The following is a 27,398-nucleotide window of genomic DNA, read 5'->3' on the forward strand; positions in this document are numbered from 1 at the left end:
GAAAAATTTTCTATTGCGCTTCTGATTTTGGCTGTGAGATTTGCCTATTTTGGGTGCATAAGATGTGATGGATTCTGATCTGTATAAAGAGTCTTTGGGAAACGGTGAAAGGCAAGCTTTGTACTGTCACACTGATATTTTTTGCAGTGGATTGCCAAACATTGCGTTCTTTTATTCCACTTTGACTTCTCCTTCGTTGTCATTCTGTCTGTTTTTGTGTATCTGTGCTGTTATCCAGTAGGCATTTTCACTCCAAAATGGCAGCCGGGCTACCAAAAAAGCATCAGAGTTTTCCACTATTAGCTTCTATTCTCTTTGGTATAACTTACTGAGGGCGGAAACTATGGCAGGACTGTCAGTCAGCAGCCGTGGGTGGGGCCTGAGCAGTGTGGAGATTAAAAAAGGAGTTGGTGTTTTTTTTGTTTGTTTTTTTATCATTGTAGGGTGGTTGTGTTCACTCACTGCCAACACACATTTATATCCAAACACCATGTAAAAGTGGATTTTGCATAATAGGTACCCTTTAAGATGCATTTTGGTGGATGGGATCACAAGTGGACGACACTAAATACAGGTGTAAATGGGGTGTAAAACATTTTGAGCTTGTTAACTTTCGACCACTTCCAGAGGTAGTCGAAAACGCATTTGACCGGCTTGCGTTCATGGTGTAGACGCTCGTGTAACACAAAAGTGTTCGAACAGCCGCTAAACACCTCCTACTCTCCACCTACTGACACAATAAACATTATTGTAAGAATGCTAGCTAGATGGGATTTAAACTTTGCCGGCTGAGGTCATATGTTTGGTTTGAAGATGAAAAATGTATTAAGCACAATGTTCTCTAAACATTTATGTTTTCTAACATGCACTCACTGTGTTCATCGCAGTCTTGTGGCAGAAATGAAAGCTGATGCTCTCTTTAAAGTTGCATCCCAAATGACGCACTATACACTATGCACTTATGCACTATGTACTCATCCATGTAATGTTTGAATTTTTTTTAAGTTATTTTGTCATTAAACATTGGAGTCTGATCCCCCTCCCCCTCCGCAACGTAATTAATGTGTGCATGAAGTGTCCAACATTCCACACTTAATTTTTACCATTAATTTAGTGTATCATCCAGGTATTTAAAGTGCACTTTTTCTTTTTAGAATTGTCTGTGTGAATGCACTACTTGCACTATAGTGCATAAGTACATGAATTGGGACACACCTTATGTTTTCATGTTGTCTATATGTAGGAATGTTTTCAGATCTCTTGCTATATGTTCATCAATCTTATTATGCAGTATAGGAGAAGATCCAGATCTGTTATTTTATTTTTAAAAATTTTATGTCAGTTTTGCTCATTTTTACCAAGGTCCAATATTTGTGGAGCCCACTGTATATGTATAATTGTGTGTGTTTGTATGATTTATTACTAAATACATGCAGTATTTAGTATTTTAGAAGGGAATATGTGTTTCATGCAGATTCTGTTATTCAAATTGTACAATATTTGCTTCTAGTTTCCTGTTTATCCAAATTCTACAGTTAATAACATTAAAGCTGAATTGCTTCAATTGTTTCTGAAAGAAAAATCTGTCAGTTTCTTCAGAAATATTCCAGTCCAAACCTCTATTTTCTGGGTGTGTGCATTTCTAAAACATTTGCCTGTCTCTTTAAATCCGAAGCAGCTATGCTATAGTGACACGTGTGTGTCTTTTCCTTTGCTCTCACTCAGCTGTTTGAAACGATGACAGATACCTTATAGACACACAGTCAAGATATCTCCCATTGAACCATCAAGTTTCCCTTTTGACCTTTGTAATGACACAATCCACCTCTCAAGTTAATTTCTCTAGTCTCTTTCTCAGTGTATGTGAAACATACATGCATCTTCCTTTCTGAATGTCCTTACACACACACACACACACACACAGACACACTGTGTGGCATCTGCCCAACACTACTGCTGAGACTGTGACCTCCAATGCCTGAGCATCCCTGTGGTTGTTTTCTAAACCAATCTGTTCTTTTTTCCTTACTGTCCCCCAACACACACACACACACACACACACACACACACACACACACACACACACACACACACACACACACACACACAAACACAAACACACACACACACGCCCGCCCCCGCGGTGCAGCTAAACGTCCCTAGTGACACTGAAAAATGTCGCCACTTACTCTACCCTTTCCTTTACACCTGTCTCTCCATTCTCTTTTTCCTCGCCCTTTACGAGGTGCATTTCTCCTACAGTATTTCTATCTCCCTTTATAACCAACATTCCATCCTTATGCCTCGTCTTTTCCTTTCTCTCTCTCTCCTCCGTCTCTGCCACCCCCCTTTGCCTTCATCCTCTACCACCCCCTCCCTTTTTTCCCTCTCTCTTTCGTTCTCTACGCCTCTCCCTCTTTCTTGTTCTCCCTCCCTCCCTCCCTCACTCTGAGGCACTGCAGTAAAGTGTGTTGATAGGATTGAGGCGGTTTTCTCTGCACTGAGAGAGAGAGACTGCAGCATGCTGCATTGCAATCACACTAGAGCACATGAGAATCTGCCCACAAAAGCACACGTGTGCATCCATTCAGCCATCGGATCCTCCGCAGCACAATGTTTGCGAGTGCATGAGCTCATTCAGAGAGGGTAACTTGTGTCTTTAGGTGTCTAAATCTTCTAACCCCCCCCCAACATCCACGCACATCGCGACTCCTCCCACTCCTCCTCCAAACCCCCCATCCACCCAGGTCGACAGCAGGACGGCGTAACGATTCCGGACGCAGCGCTGAAACCAGAGCTTCGCCCTAAAGTGGACGTATACAGGCAGGCAAAGACACGGCGTTTGGTTCTCATGTCGCCTGAGGGATTATAATGCAGTGTTTTTTTGCAGAAAACAGCTGGAGTCATTGCCACTGAAGATTCTCTAGGAGACTGAACGCTTTCGGTGGGTGTCTGTCTTGCGTGTGCGTGCGTACCGGTTGTTTTTTCTGAGCCGTTGGACTGACGCACGGATACTGCAGCAGAACTGCAGGGGCCTGGACGCTAACCTGGAGGACATGAAGACCCAGTGGATCTCCCACCCCTGAGCTCCAGACCCCACTGCTGCTGCACATTCTGCTGAGGTGCTGCTCTCTCCTCTGCTCTGGAGATTTTCGGGAAGTGTGTGTGTGTTGGTGGTGGAGGTGAAGAGGTTTTTCGTGGTGCTGCAGTGTTGTACTGCTATTAAATGTATGGGGCCTAGTGCTGTGTGTGTCTGTGTGTGTAAATGATGGCTAAAAGATTGTGACAGAGTGTGTCTGTGTCGTAGCTGTCTGCTGACTGCTCTGTGCATGTGTGTGTGTGTGTATGGTATAGCTGAGCAGAGCTCCCAGAGGCCGATAGGATGCTGACAGCTCGAGATGGAGCTCGAGATGAAGCTCAGAAGCTGCACAGGAAATGGATGAAGCACCAGGCCTTCATGGCCGAACTGGCCCGCAACAAAGAATGGCTTGCCAAGATCGAACAGGTGAGTCACAAGGGCTGAAATGAAAGAAATGTGATGGGGAGAGAGGAGGAAAAAATGAATATGCAGGTGGATGCTACTAATACAAGGTGCTCTTCAGGTGACTCCATGGGCTCCAAGAGCTTTTCGACACATTGGCTAGTTTATACATGAACACAATTTCTTTGTAAATATACAAGAATAAAAATATAAGGATGTGTATACTCTACTATTCAAATGTTTGCGTTCAGTAAGATTAAAAAAAAAATAATAATTTAAACGTTTATTCAGCAAGGATGCATTAAATTGACCAAAAGTGGCAGCAAAGACATTTATAATGTTACAAAAGATTTATTTTTCAAATAAATGCTGTTCTTTTAAACTTTCTATTCATCAAAGAATTTTGGGGGAAAAAAGTATCACGGGTTCCACAAATATATCAAGCAGCACAACTGTTTTCAACACTGATAATTATAAGAATAATAAGAAACAATTTTCATGCACCAAATCAGCTTATTAGACTGATTTCTGAAGGATCATGTGACACTGAAGACTGTAGTAATGATGCTGAAAATTCAGCTTTGCCATCACAGGAATAAATTATATTTTAAAATATATTCAAATAGAAATGGTTATTTTAAATTATAATACTATTTCACAATATTACAGTTTTTACTATAACTCTGTGAAGTATGGAAATGAATACAGAGCCAAGAGGGATTAAATGAGAAGTATGATAGAAAAAAAGACTCGGTTATGTTAAGGAGTTTGAAGATTTATTAAGGATAAATTCAGGATTTGCTAAGATTGGTTTGAGGAATATTTAGGAATGGTTGAAAATGAATTGAGGAGAGATTCGGTATTAGTTGTGGATAGGTCAAGGACAGATTCAGCATTGGTTGTGGATTAGTTGAGGGCATTTGACTTTGATTGAGGATATACTGAGAAAAGATTATTTGATTCAAGATGAGCTGAGGACAGCACAATTTTTGAAGGGCGTTTTCTCACCTTTATTATAGAAAATGTCTTATTCTTTCAAATTAACAGTTATCCTCATTTCATTCTGTAAATTCTAATGTTGTGATGCTTACATTGACTTAAGCATTTCATTCATTCATTTCAGTTCATTTTAGGTTTTAATGTGTCAAGCTGAAGCTGAAAAAAACCTTGAATGTGTAAACGAGAAGAAGCTTCGGTGGTGATAATGGTCATGGAAAGCTTAATAGTGGAAATGAAGAGCAGTAGTGGATAGACAAGGCTGGTGGATCCTCTGCTGTCCTTAATACCACGATGCAACCACACTGTCTTCACATCTGCATGTACATTCACATCTTATGTTTAATATCAGTTGCCATTAAATGTTAAATTACATGCTCTGTTGCAGTTAGTCTGTGGTACTTTATGATGCCCTGCAATACAATATTTGATCCCAGGTGACCTGTTCTGATCTGGTACATGCTGTTCTGAAAGATTGCTTATCATGACCTGATACACAACAGGACATCCTGGTGCAGCTGATGTGTGATGGTTGGGTTTCAAATTGCACTGTGAAGTGTCTGAAATCATACGGCATCTTGTGGGATGGCAGGGACTATAATATGATTAGTATGTAAATCAGACTAAAGGTATGATGGGGAATTAGTGGGATATCTGCTCGTATTGCTGATCACAGAAGTGGCAGGGAAGCATGTGACATAGTGTGTTGCTGTATGACTGCATAGATGCTGATGTTCTTTTTTCATGCTGACAGTAGGTGAAAAGCTGACGAACAGCCTTACCGGTATGTGCTAAATGTTTTCTAAATGATAAATTGTCGCAAAAATATATACAAAACCAAGCGTTTCAATGTGCAAAACATTAATCCATTATATGCTGATATTTCAGGTGGTTTGGCATGTTTGTGGTAGATGTACATGCTGTGTGAACAAAGATCAACTATGTAGTGTTGGTCAAAGCAAGGTTGTGATGGCCAGATAATCTAAACATAAGAAGCTTCGCCAAGGTTCTGTTCTGATTGAAAAGTGTATTTGTATGTGGTAAACAATCCAACTATGACCAGAAATTTCAAATGAATTTTGCTGCATTGACGTTTTGACGAATAGTAACTCAAATGCCTTGTTGATTCTTCAGTGTGTGCTTGTGGATTTGTGCCACATGTTTAAATTACAGTACTCTGAATGGTTTAGCCTATTGGATGTTGTGGCCCTGCTATCTTTCTATTTTGGCCTTGTTTTCTCTTCTCATATTTCTCTCTATTTCTTTCTGCTATTTACAGTTCACCAAGGAATAGATGTAAGATGCTAAACTCTTAGCCTTTGGGCTCATTATAACTACTTTGTAATAATTAAGCTAATCTTAATTCAAGCTGATTTTAAATGTCACTTGTGTTTGTTTTCTGATACTTCTGTGTCAGAGCTTGCCTTGAGGAGCAGCCCCTTTACAGGAATTATTAAAGTCAACAATCAGTTTTCAGGCAGAAATCAGACCTTAAAACATCTTTTCCTGTGGCAAGAAAGACTTGTTCTGTTAATTTTGAATGTGTGGGACATAGGGCTGGGAAATATAACTAAAAATATGACATCTAATATGACAATACTAGATTCATTTATCTCTGTATTTATACATTCATTCTGAAATGGCACAGAAATGGTCAGAAAGACCATAATTTCCAACATACTGTAGGCCTGTACGAAATGTTTAATTGCCAGAAGTTAAAAAAATTAAGGCAAGCTTTCCACTGTTTTCCACTACATCAACATAAGAACACTAATTTATTGATTTTACTTTATAATAGCTCTGTCAAAACTAACACGTTCATTTTGTGATTATTTATTTATTTTCAGTTCAACGCGTTAAAAATATTTAACGAAATTAACACAGCATCAGTTTTTTTCTGTCATCCTTTGGCTGCGCTACAGTATATGATCATTGATCACACTATCATTCGTTCAAGTGCTATTAAACTCTTCAATTGCGATAAGACGCAAAAAAGAACTCAAATCTGTAATGGCGTCTGTGAAGCGGATCTCTGTGAACAAACAAACACGTACACTGAATGCCTCTTCCGACAGCGCACCAGTGCTGCTTTGAATTCTCTTTCGCGCTTGAACGCTTTTGTCGAGTATTCTCGTAAGCACAGTCTCAAATTAGTTAAAAAGTGTTAAATGAACCTAAAGAGTTGTGAGAAAATAGGATTTGTGTAAGATCCGCGTCACGGTAAAGTTACAGCAGCCTAAACCTGTCATGTTAATCAAACAACAAAAGACAGAGAAAATCACTCACTGCTCTTGACGGATTCACTTTTTTTTTAGCTTTAATAAGGATTAATCTATATTCACTTTAAAATGTATGCAGTGAAGACTGTGCAGCGTTTGATTATTCAATTTCTGTATATTTACGTGTTAGACATATCTGAAAATCTTGAAGCACTGTTTACAATGATTCATGGATCAAAATCAACAAAAACAATAACTTTTTTTTTTTTTTTTTTTTTGGGTTTTGGCAGGGCAGGGCAGGTAAAAATCTGAACCTGTCCATCTGGGCCAGTAGAAAAAAAATCTTACTGTTGAGCCCTGATATATTAAAGGCACAGCTAAATATGACATTTATTACAACTGGTTTATGTGAAGTTGATATATTATTTTAAAGCCTATTATATGTTAAAATTGATTTTAAAAAATCAGTTTAATAGAGATCAGTAATCGCTAACTGTGATAATGGCCTTCATTCATTGTGCTTAGTAAAAAGATGCCTTTAAACAATGTTTAAAATATACCATCTTTATGTGGTTTCTACATTGTTTTGGAGAATAAATGTGAAAGGAATATGAAAATATATTAAAAACCTTAATTTTAGGTGCATTTTTTTTTTTTTTTTTTTTGAAAATAAAAAGCACATTATAATCCTCACAGTATTCTCTATTTCAATTGTTATCATTAGCAAAGTCATTGTGAATATACTGTGAATATTGAATGGGTCACCCAGCCCTAATGTGATGTGGATCAGTGTCAAATCATAGGTTGGGAAAGCTAATGTCATAGTATGACATAATATCTTCAATTATGATAAATGGCAAGATTCCTTCTGCTCTTGATCTGTAAATGCCAGTGGAAATCAGTAGCTTCTTGGCTACTCTGTGGGTGTGATTCACATGTATCTCCAGGCCTTTTGTGAAACTTGTGATTAATGTTTTCTGGTACTTCAGTGCCAACGTTTTCAATGCTTTGTTCGGGCAATTTCAGTGGACCATATCAAACATGCAGTCAATCTCATGAGAGAAATAGCTTTTTATAATCTGAATCCTGCAGTTAATTAGATTCACCAGCTGATGAAAAGGAATACGTATGTATATATGTTGAATATTCTGTGTTGATGTGTAGAAAATTGTTTTCTGCTTTACTGAGTCAAATCAAAGTCTTGTGTCTAAACACATTGTGTGTTTGACTTTGAATTGTCAGATGTATGCTTGTTCTATTCAGTTTGAAGAAGGAGAGTCTAATTCTGCTTTCTGTGCAATCTGGAACATGCTTCCTTTTCTCTCTCTGTTCTTCAGGATTTTGTTTCAGGACTACAGCTGTGTCAGAACTCTAGTATCTATTTTACAGTTATGCAGGTCATTTTAGAATTTAGAATTCTATTCTGCAGATTTCTAGATGGGTCTCATTTTAATGTTTTATCAATGTTTTTGAAAAATAAATAATAAATCTAAAAGGAATATGATTGGTTCAAATAAAAAGATCATATTCAATGATTTTTCAGTAATATTCAGCAAATCGATTGCTGTTTGAGCTGTGTGAGCTGAAGCTGAAGAGTGAATAAAAAACGATAAACTGAAGCACTTTATATACACATAATAAACTTACAGGCACAATATGTAAAATTTTTGGATTAAAATATCCAAAAACCACTAGAACAGTGTAATATATTTTGTTAAATTATCCCAAATGTTTCCAAGAATGTTTAAATCCAGAGAAATAAACAGTTTTAATCAGGGCACAGACTGTGTCCATGCGTCACCTATCAATGACATCATACCTGCATTACCTTCAATTTCAGGTTTTATTTTGTGGAAACCATGGAAACACCAAAGACGCTTTAATATATGATGTGTTTTATTAGACAGATGAGCAACTGTTTGGACGGATACATTCATCGACAGAAAACTAATCATGTTGTATAGCTCAAAACAGCAAGTCTTATTGTTTAAATGTTGTTTTCTTGAGTTACAGTGAGTACCATGTTTTCCTTGCCCAATATCAATCTAGCTTACTATAGTGTGAATTAAGTGTCTCATATTAGCCGCCGAGCAGGCGAAGAGTAGCACTATAACAATGTTCAATAAAACAGCACTGCTTTACCCCACATACGCTTGACAGGTAGAAGCAGAAGCGGCGACTGCGGCATAATAAAAGTTCCGCTGCTCTCGAGACGCGTATCACACTCGTCTCTCATTAGCAATCGCTCCAGCTGTCTCATTTCTGCTCGCACAGCACTCGGCCCTGCACTGCTTCATGCTATAGTAACGTTAATAATCTCATCCATGCCCGAGTCCCATCCCGATTCTTTTCCACCGGATGTAGATGTGAAGACAACACCCCCCATGATTCCGCAATCAATCAACAAAAATGTACATCAGTTGCCTTTGATATTATAAACTACATTTTCACAAATTAACTTATATGTGCAAGTCAGAATTTGTAACTCCTGTTGTGAATGCACACTTACTGAAAGCTGTGCTAAAATGGGCAATTGAAGCACAAAGAATCTACAACATTCTATCACAAGAATGTTCTGACTATAATGTTATGTATTTGACAGATTGGCACTGCTTGTGCTTAACCATATTTTCACTATCAAAGAAAAATAAATTTTTTAAAGACCACCCGACCACTGTTTTTATGATCGATCATTGCTGTAACTTTTGAGTACATGAGTACTCTGGTCGTTTTGCCCATACCTAAACCAAATTTTATGATTCTTTACTAGTGTATCGTGAGCTAAAGCCACAGAATTCAAGAAACATAAGATAACATTATTGTAAGCTTAATTATCTCAAAGTTTCATATTATCCTTAATCATTTTCATAAATGGATGCCTCAGAATTTGTTCAAATGTAATCTCTTGAAAAACCACAAACTTATATCATGTTGCAACAATAAAACATTACAATGATTTTCCTCTGTGACACCTCAGTATAGAAATATTGTCAGACATGGCGTGTGTTGCAGGAAAAAAATTGATTGCTTTTTAGCAATTCTTTTTTCAGCTAAACTAAGATGGCTGCCAATATATGCCAAAAATGCATAATTTACCCCCTGGAACGTGATTTTTACCGGGGGGTCCCCTGAAACACCATTGGGCTAGTTTTGGGCTAGTTTTGGGCTAGCAATTGGGCGAGATTTGTTGTGAAAACCTGGCAACCCTGTTAAGCATGTTCAACTTGAAGTGGTGCTGCACAGACTGATCAGTGTGTGACATCAAAGTACCGTGAGAGCGATTAGAGACCAGACGGCTCTGTGTGCTTTTGAATCGCTCTCGCGGTACTTTGATGTCACACGCTGTTCGGTCTGTGCAGCACCACTTCAAGTTGAACACACATCTTGCCTCCTTGTTTCACCAGGCCATTCATAAGAACACAAAATGTAACATTATGCACAATAATAGTTCTAGTTCTAGGCACATTCTCACCTTTTCTCGCACACAGACAGATGCCCAGATTGGTACACTGTTTAAGTACTACAAATTATTGATAAATTAAAAGTCATATCTAATGAAATAATAAGAGGTCCTCACCATTGTGTGCTTCCCTGCGTACGCCCTCTTTTTCTCTGTCTGTCTGTCTGTCTGTCTGACTGACAGGCATGCCTAGCAACCAGCAATGACATGCTATCAACGCTTAGCAACCAGTCAGACCTCCCCAGCAACCAGCTCAGTCACCCTAGCAATCAGCCAGATCGCCTGCAATGCTTAGCAATCAGCTAGAAAATTCTAGTAGCCAGCTAAGACACCCCAGCAATACCTAGCAACCACCCAGAACACCTTGGCAGCGCCTAGCAACCACCTAGAACAATCTAGCAATGCTTAGCAATAGTCAGAACTCCCCAGCAACCAGCTCAAACACCTTAGCAACCATCCAGATCACCTTAGCAACACTTAGCCACCAGCCAGAATACCTTAGCATCCAGCTAGAACCATCTATCTAGTTTTTCATTCCATATTTAGTCTCATTCTCTTCTCCTTCATCTTTTTGTTTTCTATCCATACATCCCCTTTTTCCTGCTTCTATCTCCATTCCTTCTCTATCTCTTTGTTTCTCCCCGTCTTTGCGTTTCTCCATCTGTTTCTCTGCCTTCTCTCTCCTTCTCTCACACACTCTGCAGTACAGGGGAGCAGGCGACTTGTGCCAAAAGGAGAAATGCGGCACTGCATTATGAAACACAAACGCACAGACGTATGGACATGCACACGTGTACACACACACACACATGCGCACGGCTTTGTGATGGAAAGAGGGATGTAGATCATTTTAAAAAGAGATTCAGGAGTGAAGTTAATTTTATGTGCTTTTGCAGGGAAGAACGAACCTTTAGGTACTGATGCAGAGAGAGAGATAGAGAGAGTGAGTGTGTGTATGTGTGTGTGTTTGTGTGCCCTATTTTAGGAGGCTGGACTTCAGCCATGGCTCTGAAGAGACAGATACTCTCTTTACTTTGATCTCTTTCCATCTTACACATACATACTCAAGCAAGGATGAAGGGTGAGGGTCAGAGCAGTAATAAGTCCATGGATAATGTTACATTTGTGTGTGTAGGAGGGCGAGGAGCTGATCCAGGAACAGCCAGAGTTGCGATCAGTGGTGGAGATGAAGTTGAAGGAAATCAGAGAGTGCTGGTCTCACCTGGAGAACACCACAAAAGTCAAGGCCCGCCAGCTCTTTGAAACCCAGAACCACCGCACTACCGACCTGCCCACCAACAACCTCAGCGACCTGGACCAGCATCTCAACGTCATACAGGAGCAGCTGCCCACGCTAGGCTCCGCCCACACAACTCAACCCACCCTCCTTCAGCCCCGCCCCACTTTCAGCCAGCAACTCCAGAGGATACAAGTGAGAGCACTGAATGATATGTCTTGATTTGGGAAACTGTGTATGCATTTGTAATCTCACTTCGTCTTCTTTTTTTAGTCGTTGGAAGCCCAAATGCAGCTCTATCATGGTGTTGGTGAAGTCAGGGGCAGCACTGATCACCGGAGACCAGAAGGAGAAGAGCAAGGAGGTGTGGTGGAGACTCGAATCGTGCGTCTTATTGAGCCTCTGAAGGAAAGGAGGCGGATCCTTCTTGCCTCAAAAGAAATGCACCAGGTCACCCAGGACCTGGAGGAAGAGATTGTGAGTGTCCCTTTCTTTTCTCCATTTAGTTTTTGGTGCTTCCTATGGCAAGCCAATCTTCCTATTTGATCATTGCTTATTTAAGTATTAAAATGTGCACATATTGTGCTATGGACATAATGCATATCTCAAATTGTGCTGCTTGTTAAGGAGTGAAGCTATTACTTTTCTAAGCAATAGAAAGTGTGAAGAAATTCCCAGCTTAATAATCAGTTATTCCCTCGAAAGTTAGCAACCAACTCAAATCCTAACAATTGTATACAGACATTCTAAAAAATTCTCAGAACAAAGGGCTGCACGATTTGGGAAAAAATCTAATTGTGATTTTTCTGCTAAAATTGTGATTGCGATCTTAAATGCTTAAAGGATTATTTCATTTTCAAATGAAAATGACCTCAAGCTTTACTCACCCTCAAGCCATCCCAGGTGTATATGGCTTTCTTCCTTCTGCGGAACACAATCGGAGAAATATTAATAAATATCCTGATGCATCCAAGCTTTATAATGGTGGTGAACAGGGGTCAATAGTATGAGCTGAAGAAAGTGCTTCCATCCACATAAATCCATCATAAACGTACTTAACATGCGAAGCGATGCGTTAAAAAATATTCATATTTAACAAGTTATGAAGTAAAATATCTAGATTCTGCCAGACCGCGTTCCATATTTAAGTTACAAAGAAAGTGTAATCTGGCGTCACGTCAGTTAAGCTTTTTCTGTAAGTTGAATAGGGAAAGGTTAGGACAGCGTAAGCATTTTGAACTGCGAGAGTTGTACACTTTCTTCATACGTATGGAAGGCGGTCTGGCGGAAGCTAGTTATTTTACTTCATAACTTGTTAAATATGGATTTTTTTTTTTTTTTTTTTTTTTTTACACAAACGCATCGCTTCGCTTCAGAGGGATGTTATTAACCCCCCAGAACCATGTGGATTACATGTTTATGATGGATGGATGCACTTTCTTCAGCTCATTCTAGTGAGCCCTGTTTACTGCCATTATAAAGCTTGGATGTGTCAGGATATTTATTAATAATTTTTCCCGATTTTGTTCATCAGAGAAAAGAAAGTCATACACACCTAGGATGGCTTAAGGGTGAGTAAAGCTTGGGCTAATTTTCATTTGAAAGTGAACAAATCCTTTAAATGCCACGTTTGCTGTGCTTGTTTGTAGGGTTGCACACTTTAGCCAAAAATGTTGTGATTAAATATAAATATAACTATATAGTAATAATAATAATAATAATACATTTTATTATTTTTATTGCTAAATAAAATATTAAAATAAGAAATATTACTATCGTAATATTTTACTGTGAATTTGATTATTTAAGAAAAATATATTAACTTTATTTTACAGTATGTACAGTTTACAGTACTAATATTTAGGTCTATTTTAATTTCTTCATCTTTAAATGTTAAACCACCAAGCTTGTATTTTGGTGAAAAAGCAGTTTTAATTTCAGTTTTATTTTGATTAACCATACAGATTATCATGCTATGCAGATCAGAGCTGTATAGCAATTCCTTGGTAACCACCCACAGCGCTCTGTGAGTTTTGCATGGGCAATCACCACGCACATGTTCTTAGGAAAAATTTGTATGTACTTTTACTATACCTAAAGTCCTCTATTTCTCTATTTTGGCTTTTGTAGTTATGGATTCAGGAACGGTTACATTTGGCCTCATCTACAGAATATGGGACCAATCTGCAGAGTGTCCAGCATTTAATCAAAAACCATGAGGTGAGAGTCACAAACCAGTTGACAGAAACAATTCTGGTACATTCTCAGTAGGTGTTTCTGTGATATAGAATAAAGACAATCATTGTAGGCTATGCTCCTTTTTTCTTTTTTTCTTTTTTTTTTTACAATTAGTCACACTAAAACAATGTATTAAATTAAAAGCTTTAGTTTTAAGCCTTAAGTCATTATAAATGGCAAAGCATGGACACTAAATTTCTATCACTTTAATCATGTTTTCATATGTCATACCCACATTTTTTGGGAGAAAGTGTCCATCTAAACAATTTGAAAGGTTAGCTTTGATCACATTAAATAAACAGTCATTGCTACTTTTTGTCTTGTTTTGGGACATCAGCTGCATAACTGATCTGATGTAACTTCTACATTGTACAGTCATGTATGTTATTTGTACATTCACAAAATAATGTAAGAGGATATTTCCTGCCAACAGAATAAATGAGAGGTCTGGGAATTGATTTATCTCCAAATAATATACAAATAGCTTTTGGAGTCTGTCAATCAATTTGGATTCATTATCAGCTTAATTTATAGAGGTCCATTCAAACCAATGGTGATAACTATGAGTTTTAATAATCCTGATCTAATTCTATGAGAACAGGGATGCCCATACCACAGCTATAATGATAATGACGCAGAGGAACAATATCATTGGAATTACTTTTTTTTTTTTTTTTTTTTTTCAACTGATGAATGATAAAAAACATTGATAGCCAATCAGAATCCAGTCAACTTACCTGTCGACCCTACCTGTTGTTTCATACATCATTAGTCATATTGCAGATTTCTGGATATTGTTGTGGTTTAAGACTATTAATATTTTAATTTAGCTGCCCTGAGTTTGATAGCCTGGTTCCTGGTTATCCAGTGATGAATTTTGATTGGTCGGAGAGCTTTGATTGACAGTTCACTTGTGTGTATAATCGGACATGTAGGCGCTGCAGATGGAGATGCAGGCTCGGAGGGGGCGGGTCGAGGAGGTACTGGACAGGGCGGAGGCCGTTGCTGCTCTGAGGACCCCAGAGGTGGAGCTTGTGCGGGAGGGGGCGGGGCATGTGAGGCAGCTGTGGGAGGTGCTCCAGGTAGAGATGGAACGTCGCACAGTGATGCTGGATGCTGTGAGCCATGCCCAGCAGTACTATACCCAGGCAGCAAAGGCGGAGTCTTGGCTTAGTGGACAGAAACTTCAGGTCCTCAATGAGGAAAAAGGAAACGTATGTACTGTACTTAAAACTCAATCCATCTATCACTTAATTCAGGGGTTATAAAAAAATAAAAGTTAGATTACAATAAAAAAAAAATAAAAAAAAATTAGATTAAAATACCTAAATAAATATTTCATTATTATTATTATTATTATTATTATTATTATTATTTGAATTTGTAAATAAAAGAGCAAATAAATAAATAATGCATCTAACAATACAGTGCTATGAGTAAAAAAGTAAAAATGACCTAGAAAATACATATTTTTAGAAATAATATTTAGACATATATTAATTTTTCACAATAGAAATTAGGTCTTTATATAAAACACAATAAAAAAATGCCTTTAAAATTTTTGGATGGGGTACTCTTGCATGAGAATAATCATATTTTGGAGGTACATGGCTTCTAAAAGATTCAAACATAAATCACACTGTTTTCTCATACGTCATTACTTGGGAATGTTGAATTATTGTATTACAGTGTGTTAAAACACTGGCATGTGTATATGTGTGTTTATTAAAAGTTTTGAGAATAGAGACTATATCAGGGTTGTAAACTGTGGTCAATACAGTGTGGTCTGTTTGTCTTTCACTTTGTAAACCAAGAGATATTCTCTCTCTCTCTCTCTCTCTTCTCTATGTCTGTAGGATGAGGCCAGCACTCTTAGGTTACTGAAAGAGCAGTTGGCCTTAGAGCAAACAGTGGAGAATTATGCAGAGACAGTGGGCTCACTGTCCCAGCAGTGCCGTCGCATGCTTGAGTTGGGACATCCAGATAGGTAAATATAAATGTCTCACTTACACCAAGTCCAAATCAGACACACCGCAACATATTGAAAACATTTTTTGGCCTAAATAGCCACAACAGTGACAGGCTCTACATTTTGTCAGCTGCTTGGTTTCTATTTCTGTTAGAAAACATAGAAAACAGTTCTATGAAAAAACAGTTTGAAATTTTAATAATAATTCACAATATTACTGTTTTTACTGCGTTTCTGATCAAATAAATGCTACCTTGGTGAGCATAAGAGATTTCTTTCAAAAACATGAAAAAATATAACCCACCCCAAACCTTTGGACAGTAGATTTATCGATTTGATATAACTGGGGTGTGGCCCTCTCTCAGAATTTAACCTCTGTCTATCTCTTTCTTTCTCTCACTTCTATCTCAGTGAGCAAATCACCAAACAGCAGGCTCACATAGACCGGCTGTATGTATCTCTGAAAGATCTGGTGGAACAGAGGAAAACAAAGCTGGAGCAGCAGTACTGGCTGTATCAGTTGAAGCGAGAGGTGGAGGCGCTGGAGAAATGGATCTCTGAGAGGGAGGCTGTCGCCAGCTCCACTGAATTAGGCCAGGACCTGGAGCATGTCACGGTATCACCAGCTTACACTTAATTCAGGGATGTAAAATACTGACTTCCAGTCAACATGAAATCAAAATGAACCCTGTTTATTTTCTTAATCACTGTATTTACTCTGCCACTGAAACTATTTTCCTTTTATGCTAATGTCACTTAGGCTGGAAATAATATTCACCAATAATCAAATAGCTGTTTAGGCAGTGTTTTAAGCTACTGTTGATACCACAGTGTTGCAGATGGGAATGTTGTGCTATTCTATTTCCCCTTTGAATATTCTGTTTCACTCAGAAATGTCTCAAAGCCTCTTTGAGCTCATCTCTGACATGTTGATTAATTTTCTCAGGTTCTGCAGGGCAGCTTTACTCAGTTCTCCTCTGAGACACGTGCAGTGGGTCAGAAACAGATGGATTCTGTCAATAAGATGGTGAATGAGATGATTGACTGCAGTCACACTGATGCCGCCACAATCGCTGAGTGGAAGGATGGACTGAACGAGTCCTGGGCGGATCTTCTGGAGCTGATGGAGACCAGAGCGCAGATGCTAGCAGCTTCGTACCAATTGCACAAGTTCTTCACTGACTGTCAGGAGGTATGCAAGCACACATACATCAATAAAGCATGTTTTTTTAACACTTTCACAGTTGATTGACATATTGAAGTATCATTGATGTATCTGTGTCTTTGTTTTGTAGGTGCTGGTCCAGATCGAGGGAAAGATGAGACAGCTGCCAGAGGTGAGGTCCTGTCAGGTGAGCTCGGCTAACCCCGGCACACTGCAGAGACTTCTGCACTCTTTCGAGCATTCCCTGCAGCTGCTGGTCTCGCAGGTAAGACTCACACTAACACACACTCACTCAAAACAACAACACCTGTTCTGACCAGGTGCAGCAGCCACGATAAATAAGTGTTTAGGCTGGTTCGTCCTCCTGACCCAGCATGGGGTGGTTCCCATTTCAGCCGATTAGCACAATCGGCTGAACAATACTCAGAAACACAGTTACAACCATTGCACAGTGCTGAATACTTTAAAATTGGCATGAAACGGGAGTTGTAATTGTCTTTTCTTCCCTGTCATGAAGTGAAACGGCTCCTCGAACAAGAAAAAATGTAGGGCGGGACTTTATTTTGTCCATTAGGAATTGATTGGATCATTGACTACATTTACATTGGACCAAAAATGTGATTATTTCTCATAATCAGAGTAAGGACTTAATTGCAGTAAGATGTTTACATTACACGAGCAGAACTCTTCACTCCAGTTTACATGCAATTTTCATTACTCTGATTATTCGCTAATAAGTATGGTTATTACACACTCTGATAAGCATACAGTATGCATGTTACTGGAAATTGTTTTAATCTACTTACATCAAATTCCAAATACCTTTTTATGGACGTCCTGGATATTATTTGGCGCCGTGATGAACATTGCAATGCCGGGTTTGCCTGCGCTTCTGTTGCGTTCTTTGCGGCGTCTGGATGAAGATACAGAGCACAGACTGCGCAGCGAGTTGTGTTGAAAGAGTTTAGCGATTTGGTGAAGAGAAACTTCAGAATAATGTCCCGGCGTTCATTCATGAACTCTGTGTACGTTTGGGCACACATGCGCACTTTGGTCAGAGTGGGAATAATGCGATTAAGGTGTTTACATGCCCGTTTTTTTGCGATTAAAATCGGCGTACACCACCTAGTTTAATGTAATTATGCTTACCAAGATTATGAGCTTAATCGCATTACTTTAATCGAAGTATTGCGGTTACATGAGGTAAAGTTTAATCACAATATTGCCAAAATCCCATTATAATTGTATTACGAGAGTGCATGTAAACGCACTCACTCATTGTAATTTGCTATTTCTGTGATCTCATGTGAGTGACAGGTTGTCCCACCCAGGGATGGGCAGTATTTATGATACATGTATTTCAAATATGTATTTCAAATACAAAATAGTATTTTGTAATTTGTATTTGATCAGGTTTATGAAAATGGCTTTGTATTTTGTATCAAAATACTTTAGTGTTTTGTATTTTTGTAGTTTTAAAATACTGTAAAATACTTTGTAAGAAGTCTACATGATGACATCATAAAAATGCGGCCTCTGATTGGTGCTTACTCAGTAGTTTGCCCAGATTGTTGAGTTCAGAACAGATGTTTTAGTGTTTGTTTTAGTAGGCTAAATAGTTTACCAATTTACATAATGTTATTGAAAACTATTTTACCAAGTAGCAGCCCCCTATGTCTGTGATAAACAATCAAATGATTAATTAGTAGGAACTAGTTGCTATGAATACAGGAGCCATCAGTTGTCTTCTTATGATTGACTTGTTTGTCATTGAGTCAGTGTTGCTGATGCAAAGTAGGCCCTTTGTTACCAAACACCAAGTAATTAAATTAGGATGGAAGTCATTCACAAACTGTTAAACACTAAACTGTTGGTAACTTTAAAACTAACCTTCATCTGGGAGATCACATGGATATGTGAATATTTGATCTGTTAAATCTGTTAATCTGCCACATTATGTACATTTTGGCCACTAGAGGTCACTTATTTAGTTGCTTATCCTTGATTTTGTGGAATCATGGGATGTGTTGTTTTCACGTCTACAGCCAGTGGAAAAGAATCGGGACGGGACTCGGGCAGAAATCATGGTCATGGATGAGATTATTAACGTTACAGTAGTATGAAGCAGAGCAGGGTGATGTTGGAGCTGAATGAGACTGTTAATCGCTGGAGAGATTATTAATGAGAGACGAAAGCGACATGTCTTGAGAGCAGCAGAACTTTTATTATGCCACAGTCGTCGTTTCCACTTTTTTCGGCCAAGCTTATGTGGGGTAAATGTGGCACTGTTTATCATATTAGATACATTTTTGTGTTGAAAGTTGTTATAATGCTACTCTGCATTTGCTTGGTGGCTGCTATGAGACAATTGTTGTACACTACAGTAAGCTAGATCGATGTTAGTCATGGTACTCGCGGTAAATCAAGAAAACGAGATTTAAACAAGAAGCTATATAACATGATTAGTTTTCAGTCGATGAATGAATCCAAACATTTCTTATCTGTCGAATAAAACATATAATATGTTTTATTAGTCATATGAGGAATATAATGTGTCTTTGGTGTTTCCATGGTTTCTACAAAATAAAACCGGAAATTGAGGGTATGTAGTTGATAGGCGACACATGAACACAGCCCGTGTCCTGGTTGAAACTGCTTATTTCTCTGGATTTAAACATTCTTGGAAACATTTGGGATAATGCAAGTACACAAGTCAACAAAATATATATCATTGTTCTAATCTAGTGGTTTTTGGATATTTTAATCCAAAAATCCTACTGTACATATTGTGCCTTTGGTTGCATATGTTAGATTTATTGATTGAAAAAGCTGGTGCTATCAAACATTGTGTACTTAATCAACTGAGTCAGTATAATGGTGAAGGGATCGATAAAATAGGCCAATTGATGGAAGGTTTGTGAAGAAATTTCATGGTCTCTTGTAAAAGTATTTTGTAGTATTTTTAAAATACAAAAATACAATAGTTTATTTTGATACATGGTGTGGGTGCTGTATTTTGTAGTATATTTTGATACACTTAAAATTAAGGTATTTGGTATTTTATTTTAAAATACATTTTGATGTATTTTTGCCCAACCCTGGTCCCGCCCTCGTGCCAATTAACACGTCAACGGAAAAGAGATGTTGTTTGAAGAGGGAGGGGGAAGTTATTTTGATTGAAGATTATGAGGGCGCATGATTTAATGTGTGTGTGTGTGTGTGTGTGTGTGTGTATATAAAGAATATTTTCAGATGCTGTCTAGTGTCAGTAAATAGAGACTCAAGTAATTTTAGTTTTTACTCTTACCCCCTCAGGTGCGCCAACTGCAAGAAAATGCAGCTCAGCTACGTGCAATTTACGCAGGGGAGAAGGCAGATGCCATTTTGTGCCGTGAGCAGGAAGTGATGCAGGCCTGGAAAGAGCTCCTTGTTGCATGTGAGGGCAGCCGTGTGCAGGTTACCACAGTAACCGATAAGATCCAGTTCTTCGCTGTGGTGCGAGAACTGAGCATGTGGATGGATGGAATCATGGGACAGATTGGCTCGACTGATGATGCCAGGTACCAGATCAGTTATAGAACTATCTGAATCATCCTGAATATACAGTTGGATTTAAACCAATCAAGATTGACAATGTGCATCAGGATAATGTTTGTGCATGTTTCTTGTTTGTGTCTGGGCGTGGGTTTTGGTGTTGGGTGGGTCCTTGTGTACGTGACAGGGACCTCTCTGTGCTGGAGGGCATGATGTCCCAACATCAGAATTTGAAGAGTAAGATAGATAACAAGAGCAAGAACTTTGTGCATTGTGTGGAGATGGGAAAGATGCTGCTCGCTGCACGCAACCCCGCAGCTGAAGAGGTAGACACATACTCAAACACTGAACCATTTATGTGCACACCTTAAAACATGCAAATGCATACATGAAACCAGGGAAACTAAAGAAGTCCCATTAACCATTACTGTGTTTTAATCGCTATGGAGTTTGAAACTTTGTAGTTAAAAAAGAAGATATTTTGAAGGAAAAAATGTACAATTTAAGAATATAATTTTTTGCCCTTTTCATAGTGCCACAAAAATTGTGCATAGTATATATAGGCACAGTTTAGATGGACTCCCCTAGTGTTTTTAAGTGTTCTTTAGAGAATAGAAGAATGCTTCAAAGAAAACAAATGCTGGATTTGTCAAAGTTTCTTAGTAAAAGAGTTTTTGTAAAAATGCAGATGGACAGGCTCATGTCTTAAAATTTGCCTTTTTAATGTTTTATGATTCAGGAGTTGATTTTTATTAAAACTTTAGAGACCATCGCACTATCGTTTAAAAGTCTGTTATGCTCATCAAGGCTGCATTTATTTGATCAAACATACAGTAAAATTATTACAATTTAAATGAACATCTATTTGAGTATATTTTAAAATGCAATTTTTACTTGTGATGGTGAAGCTGAATTATCAGTAGCCATTACTACTGTTTACACTGTAAAACGATCCTTTAAAAATACTTCTAATATGCTGATTTGGTGCACAAGAAACATTTCTTATTATTATCAATGTTATAAACAGCTCTGCTGCTAAATGTTTTTGTGGAAACTGTGATAATTCTTTTAAATAAAATTATAGAAAAATAGCATTTATTTGACATCAAAATCTTTGGCGGCAGTGTAAATGTCTTAAGACTTTTGATCAATTGAATGCATCCTTATTAAACTTTTTTTTTTTCTTCAAAAACAAATAAATTATGACCCCACACTTTTGAACAGTAGTGTAAAGATCTAAGGATTTCATTTTTTTATTTGTGTTATATGACACTCACATTAAATATGTCTTGAAAGACATGGTTTAAAAAATAAAAAAGACATTGTTTTAGTGCTTTTCTTCTGTGGCACACTTTTGCATTGCATACCCCCATTGTGTGCCCCTGCATGGAACATGGACAATTTGCGTTCAGCTCATAAATGATCATAATATCTATACCCTCTTATCCAGGTAAAGGAAAAGCTAGAATATGTCATGGCAAAGCAGAAAGACCTGAATGACCGATGGGAACAGCACTGGGAGAAGCTTCAGCAAGGTCAGTGATCACTTTGTTGTGACGTCATGTCAAAGGTTTGCTAATTTGATCCTAGTTATCCATAAGCTTTATTTGTGCCCTTCAGCCCAGCAGAGGCTGCAGTCTACCCAGCCAGGATTGGCAGAGCAATCCTGGCTCACAATCAAGGAACCAATCACTCCAAACACTCGTGAGGCAGGGGGCGGGACAGATGAGGTGGAGGAGCTGATTCGCCGGCATGAAGCATTCAGGAAGGCTGCAGCCACATGGAAGGACCATTTCAGCTCATTACGACAGGTCATTATTAAAACAAAGATTATATAAATAACATAAAGTGAGGAACTAAATGCTCATTGTATCTTTATTTAAATGCTTATTGTATCTTTATTTATTTCTCTTTCTCCTCCATCTGCAGGCAGAGAAGATGAAGGAGGAACTGAACAAGCCACCTTCTACCTCCTCTCTCCTCAGCAGGCAGATGTTCCCTCTCTCCTGTCTTGTGCCCAGCTCCTCTTCCTCATCCTCATCCTCCTCTCTTTTCCGTAACCCTCTTCAAGACTCACTTCTGGAGTCCAAGCCCGGGCCGGACCTCATGCACGCCACAGAACACATGGTGGCACACACACTCGCTCAGCGGCTTGGGTCCACCCTGAACCCCTACACGCCCGTTATGAATGGCTCCTCCTACCACGGGCTAAACCAGCCATCAGGGGTTGTGGCAGAGGGTCTTTCCTACCATGGGCTAAAACAACAGGGTGTTTCAGGGTTGGATAATTCCAGCTATCAGGGGTTAAACCAACAAGTTGGTGTCTTGGGGGTGAACAGCTCCAGCTACACTGGACTAAACCAACAAGGTGTTTTAGGAGAGGACGGTTCCAGCTACCATAGCCTGAACCATTTAGGTGCTGTGGGGATGGTAGAGCCCAAAGTAGGATATGCTTGGCAGCACCTTAAAGCTGACTGCCTTCAGCCCAAAATCAACCACATTCACAAAGCTGTTCCACCTTTACTGGAGGCTCACCGAGCTCAGCTCGCTGGTGGAGGAGCAAGTGTCCCAGCTCCTCCTATGGGCCTGGACCCCTCCCTGGAGATGATCCACAGCCGTTTACAAAGAGACCCCCGTGGGAGCCGCTCTGACCCGCAGATGGATCACCTGCGGCGGGAGAGAGAATACCGGCTTGGCCGGCAGACCTCCAGCGAGCAGGAGATCCAGGCACGACTTAACGAGCTCCCGCTGATTGTTAGGCAGGAACGCTACCGCCGAAGAATGGAGAGACAGTCGTCCAGTGAGCAGGAGGGCAGCGGTAGGCAGCGAGTACAGAAACATGACTCCAGCGATGCAGAGTCTGGGAAAGAGCCATCCGACAAGAAACTATCTGGGTGAGTGTGTATATGTTTGTTTGGCTATACTTTGGACCAAATCCTCCTTTCTGTGATGTCCTTAAAGTAAAAATTATTCATAAAAAAATAATAAAAATAATTCTAAAATGCATTTGCTTTTAGAGGTGTGTTTAGGGTTTGGGTTAATGTTAAAGATCCACACGAGGAGAGTAAAAGCTGAAATCAGCCAACAGTCTCAATGAAGCTTAATAAATATACTAATTAATGAACAGTGCTGTAATTATTAACTAACTATTAAAATCATTTTTGTTAATTGAAATATTAATTAATTGAGTGGGAATAAAGTAAAATATAAATATTAGATGGAAAACAAATATTGAAAATGTTTCATTGGCATTTAACTGAAATAAAAGAAGTTGTACTAAAGTTCTAAAATTACTACTAGAACTGAAATAAAAATAAAGCTAAATATAAAAAATACTAATAAAACTGACAAAAGCACAACAAAATTACAAAAACTAAAATGAATACGAAAACTGAAAATATAAAAACAAATGCTAATTCAAAATATAAATGATACTATAAAAATGCATACAAAATAATACAGAATAATGAAATATAAATGATAATGAAAATATAAAAATGCTGAGTTTGTAGTGAGGGTTATGTCTGTGGTTAAGATTTAGAAACTATAATTAGCTCAATATAAAAGCATAAAAGTCAAAAGAAAGTCTCTGCCATGAAAAAATAGCAAATCTGTGTATGTGTGTGTTCTTATCTGTATATGGGTATCTAACTTCTAAGTTGGCTTTCTCATCTTTTTTAGGGAGAAGCGTTCCACTATGGCTGAGATTGTTGAGCAAGTGCAGGAGAGAGAAGCTTGCAATGTATGTGTCATGTGTCTGTACTGGATTTTATATTTGTCATAGATTTAATTCAAATCATGCATCATATTCCCAATCACCATTTTAATGCTTCATGCTCCAAACAATTAGTACAACACTACATTTAAAAGTTTGGGGTTGGTAAGATTTTTTTATTACGTTGAAAGGCTCACAACAAGGCTTTAGAATTTAGAATAAATTATTTCTATTTTAATACATTTTAAAATTTAATTTATTCCTGTGATGGCCTACCTGCCATTACTCCAGTCTCCAAGTGTCACATGATCCTTCAGAAATCATTCTAAAGTGCTGATTTGGTGCTCAAGAAACATTTTTTATTATTATAAATGTTGAAAACAGTTGTGTTGCTTGAATATTTTTGTGTAAACCTTGATACATTTTTGGATTCAGGATTCATTGATGTATTGACAGTTCAAAACAACAGCATTTATTTAAAGGTTTTTTTTTGTAACCATGTAAAAGTCTTTAATAATCGATTTATTGGATCCCTGCTGAATAAAAGTATTAATTGCTTTATAAAAGTCTTACTGACCCCAAACTGATTGGTAGTGTATGTTCAGGTGATTCTCTTTACCTTTAAATCAGTCCACACACCACTGATTTAAAGGTTTAAGATTTGTGTGCCATGTGTGTCATTCAAAGTAGAAATAAGTGTAGACTTAATGCACATAAAGTGTCTCTGAAGTATGGTTCGGTGTCTTGCTCAAGGGCACGGAGGTGATAGTGCAGAACTGTGATCTCAGCTCAGTCTCTGAAGTATTTTTATACTCATTTTATTGGTTAGGTAAGATTGATCTTATGCAGACTTTGTTGTATGCAGATATAAGTAAAAGTGTGATACAGTACAGTATGTACATATATTTTTATAAGCAAAAAAAGCACTTGAATGTCATGAAGTGAGAATGTCATGCAAAAAACACCTAATTTCCATATACACAGATTCAGTATCAATAAACAGTTCGTACATGCACAAAGAATATCTTCTTTTTCAGGCGAGGGGAGAGGCGTACAGACCATCCAGTAGCCTCTCTGCACCAGTCAGCCGCCTGGATCGCCCTCGAGCTCGTGACCGCCCCAAACCACGGCGAAGACCTCGTCCAAAAGAACCAGAAGAGCCACGGAGGTCCCGTTCTGCGCCTGCTCAGAGCGTCCCATCCACACCTCAGCCTCCTACCCACACTGTCAATCACGAGGGCTTCTTGTACAGGAAACACGAAGAGGAGGGGAAAGAAAGAAGCCCAAACAGGTGTGTTTCTTACTAGCTGCTAATGGCTTGTAATTGATTGCAATGTCCTGACATAATCTCTATCTTTACTTATGAATTTTTTTCTGATCATTATAATTTTATTGTGGATCATCTAAATGCTTCTCACCGCTCCTGCTAATGCACTAGAAATCATGTTACCAAGCTATTAGCTAATTATGCTAATTTTATCCACAAATAACACTGTTTTCAGAATAGCATGCAAGTTGTTAGATAGTTAACAAACACAGTATGTAATAATGCAAACATAAATTACATTAACTGTTGTACAATAAATTGTTACTGCATGACCTACAACCTGCCGCTTTAAAAGCTAGGGGTAGATTACATTCTGGTAAATTATGTACACTAAGAGAGCTCTTACTGAATTTTATGAATTTAGTGTGATTTGAGCCTTTACATACTGAAAGTATACTACATTCAGTATAGGGTTAAGTTTGAATATGGCATACTGAGGTTCATTTCCAATATGATAAATATGTAATTTGAATAGTCAAAGATGTACTAGTCAAGATTGCGAGACCAAATGTATTTTTTTTTTTTAGTTATTTAAAACCCATACTGATCAACTGCTGTTCTGAATATTGGGGACTCAATGGTGCTCATGGAATAGTATATTAGTAATGCTGTTCTGAGTGTGTTTGTCTGATAATAGCAATACTAAATGCCATGGTAAGGCTTAATATCTCACAAAGTTATTTCTAACCTTTTACACCTACTGCAGCAAGTCGTGGGTTAATCTGTTCTGCGTGCTCAAACAAGGGGAGATCGGTTTCTACAAGGACGCACGACACAAGACCACACCCTACAACGATGAACCACTTCTCAACCTGTCCATCTGCGAATTTGACACTACCAATGGATACAAAAAGAAGAAGAATGTCTTTATTCTCAGGTAAAACTAGCACTGCTGCATTGCTTGCTAAAAAAAAAAAAAAAAAAGACAAACAACCATGAAGGAAATGCACTTCTCAGTAAACATTCCATTAAAGACTCCATGCTTTTCTTGTTTTGATTTATTTTCTATTTAAACTGAAAGATAGGGGGCAGGACATACAGAAGGATTTACTTATTTCTTTGGAAATAACCAAATATTGTACTACTGTTCAAAAGTTTGGGGTTAGTAAGAACTTTTATTCAGCAAGGATGCATTAAATTGATTGAAAGTCACAGTAAATACATATTTTTTACAAAGATTTATATTTCAAATAAATGAAAGAAATTTGTATATTTTCTAAAGAATATATTGTGGGGAAATGTAGCACAGTTTCCACAAAAATATTAAGCAACGCAACTGTTTTCAACATTAATAATAATAAGAAGAAATGTTAAACCAGCATTTTAGAATGATATCTGAAGGGTTGTGTGATGCTAAAGACTGGAGGAATGACTGCTGAATAAACTGAATACATTTAAAAAATATATTAAAATAGATAAGAAACTTTAAAAAATGTAAAAAAATCTAAAGCCACAAACTTAGCTTCATATGATCTTTCCCTTTTAATACTCTTCATATATATATTTATGTTTCTAATGATTATTTTCAGGACCACTGCTGAAGGGGACTACATCTTCCTGGCTAAGGACGAGGTACGTCAAACAAAGCCCCATCTGAGGAAAAAAAAGATCAGAGTTGGTCAAAAGTGTTTGATAAATATTCTGCCTATTGTGGCCCTATTACAAGTGTGTCTATGTTCTGTCCGACAGGAGGATCTAAAAGGTTGGGTCAACAGTATCAACGCAAGCCTGAAAGAGATTGAGGAAATTGCCAAGTGGGAAAAAGCCACAAACTCCTCAACTGACCCTGATAAATCAGAGCGCAAGGAGCGTTCTGAAGGGGCGGAGCCATTGGAGGGGGCGGAGAGATCAGAGAGGTCAGAGAAGTCTGAGCGTTCAGACCGATCAGATAAAATAGAAGCATCGGACAAAAGCTCAGAAAAGAGGGACGCATCTGATAAAGAGAGAGGAGATAGAGGTGAAAGGGGAGAGAGAGAGAGGGGCGAAGGAGGAGACCGGGGTTCCAGGGGTTCCAGGGGTTCCAGCACTTCGGGAAAAAGCAAATGACTCATCTCTCG

At 38.3% G+C, this 27,398-nt stretch overlaps 1 protein-coding gene across 1 annotated transcript; it reads left to right on the forward strand.

The window, feature by feature from the left end:
- The first annotated feature begins 3,382 nt into the window (after positions 1–3,382).
- Positions 3,383–27,387, forward strand: sptbn4a (spectrin, beta, non-erythrocytic 4a). Its single transcript, XM_067408226.1, has 19 exons — positions 3,383–3,505; positions 11,292–11,588; positions 11,667–11,870; positions 13,524–13,613; positions 14,567–14,845; positions 15,488–15,618; positions 16,012–16,216; positions 16,547–16,792; positions 16,896–17,030; positions 20,081–20,325; positions 20,487–20,625; positions 21,750–21,834; positions 21,920–22,110; positions 22,229–23,193; positions 23,981–24,041; positions 25,052–25,305; positions 26,048–26,218; positions 26,871–26,913; positions 27,031–27,387. The coding sequence occupies exons 1-19, from the start codon at positions 3,383–3,385 to the stop codon at positions 27,385–27,387; spliced, it is 4,221 nt and encodes a 1,406-aa protein (XP_067264327.1).
- The last annotated feature ends 11 nt before the right edge of the window (positions 27,388–27,398 follow it).

This window comes from Chanodichthys erythropterus, chromosome 13, assembly GCF_024489055.1.
Source record: "Chanodichthys erythropterus isolate Z2021 chromosome 13, ASM2448905v1, whole genome shotgun sequence".
Taxonomy (NCBI): Eukaryota; Metazoa; Chordata; class Actinopteri; order Cypriniformes; family Xenocyprididae; genus Chanodichthys; species Chanodichthys erythropterus.

Coding starts and splice junctions, on each gene's coding strand:
- sptbn4a (XM_067408226.1), top strand. CDS start 3,383: ATGCTGACAGCTCGAGATGGAGCTCGAGATGAAGCTCAGAAGCTGCAC. Junction 14,846..15,487: donor TCAATGAGGAAAAAGGAAAC/GTATGTACTGTA, acceptor CTATGTCTGTAG/GATGAGGCCAGCACTCTTAG. Junction 15,619..16,011: donor GAGTTGGGACATCCAGATAG/GTAAATATAAAT, acceptor CTTCTATCTCAG/TGAGCAAATCACCAAACAGC.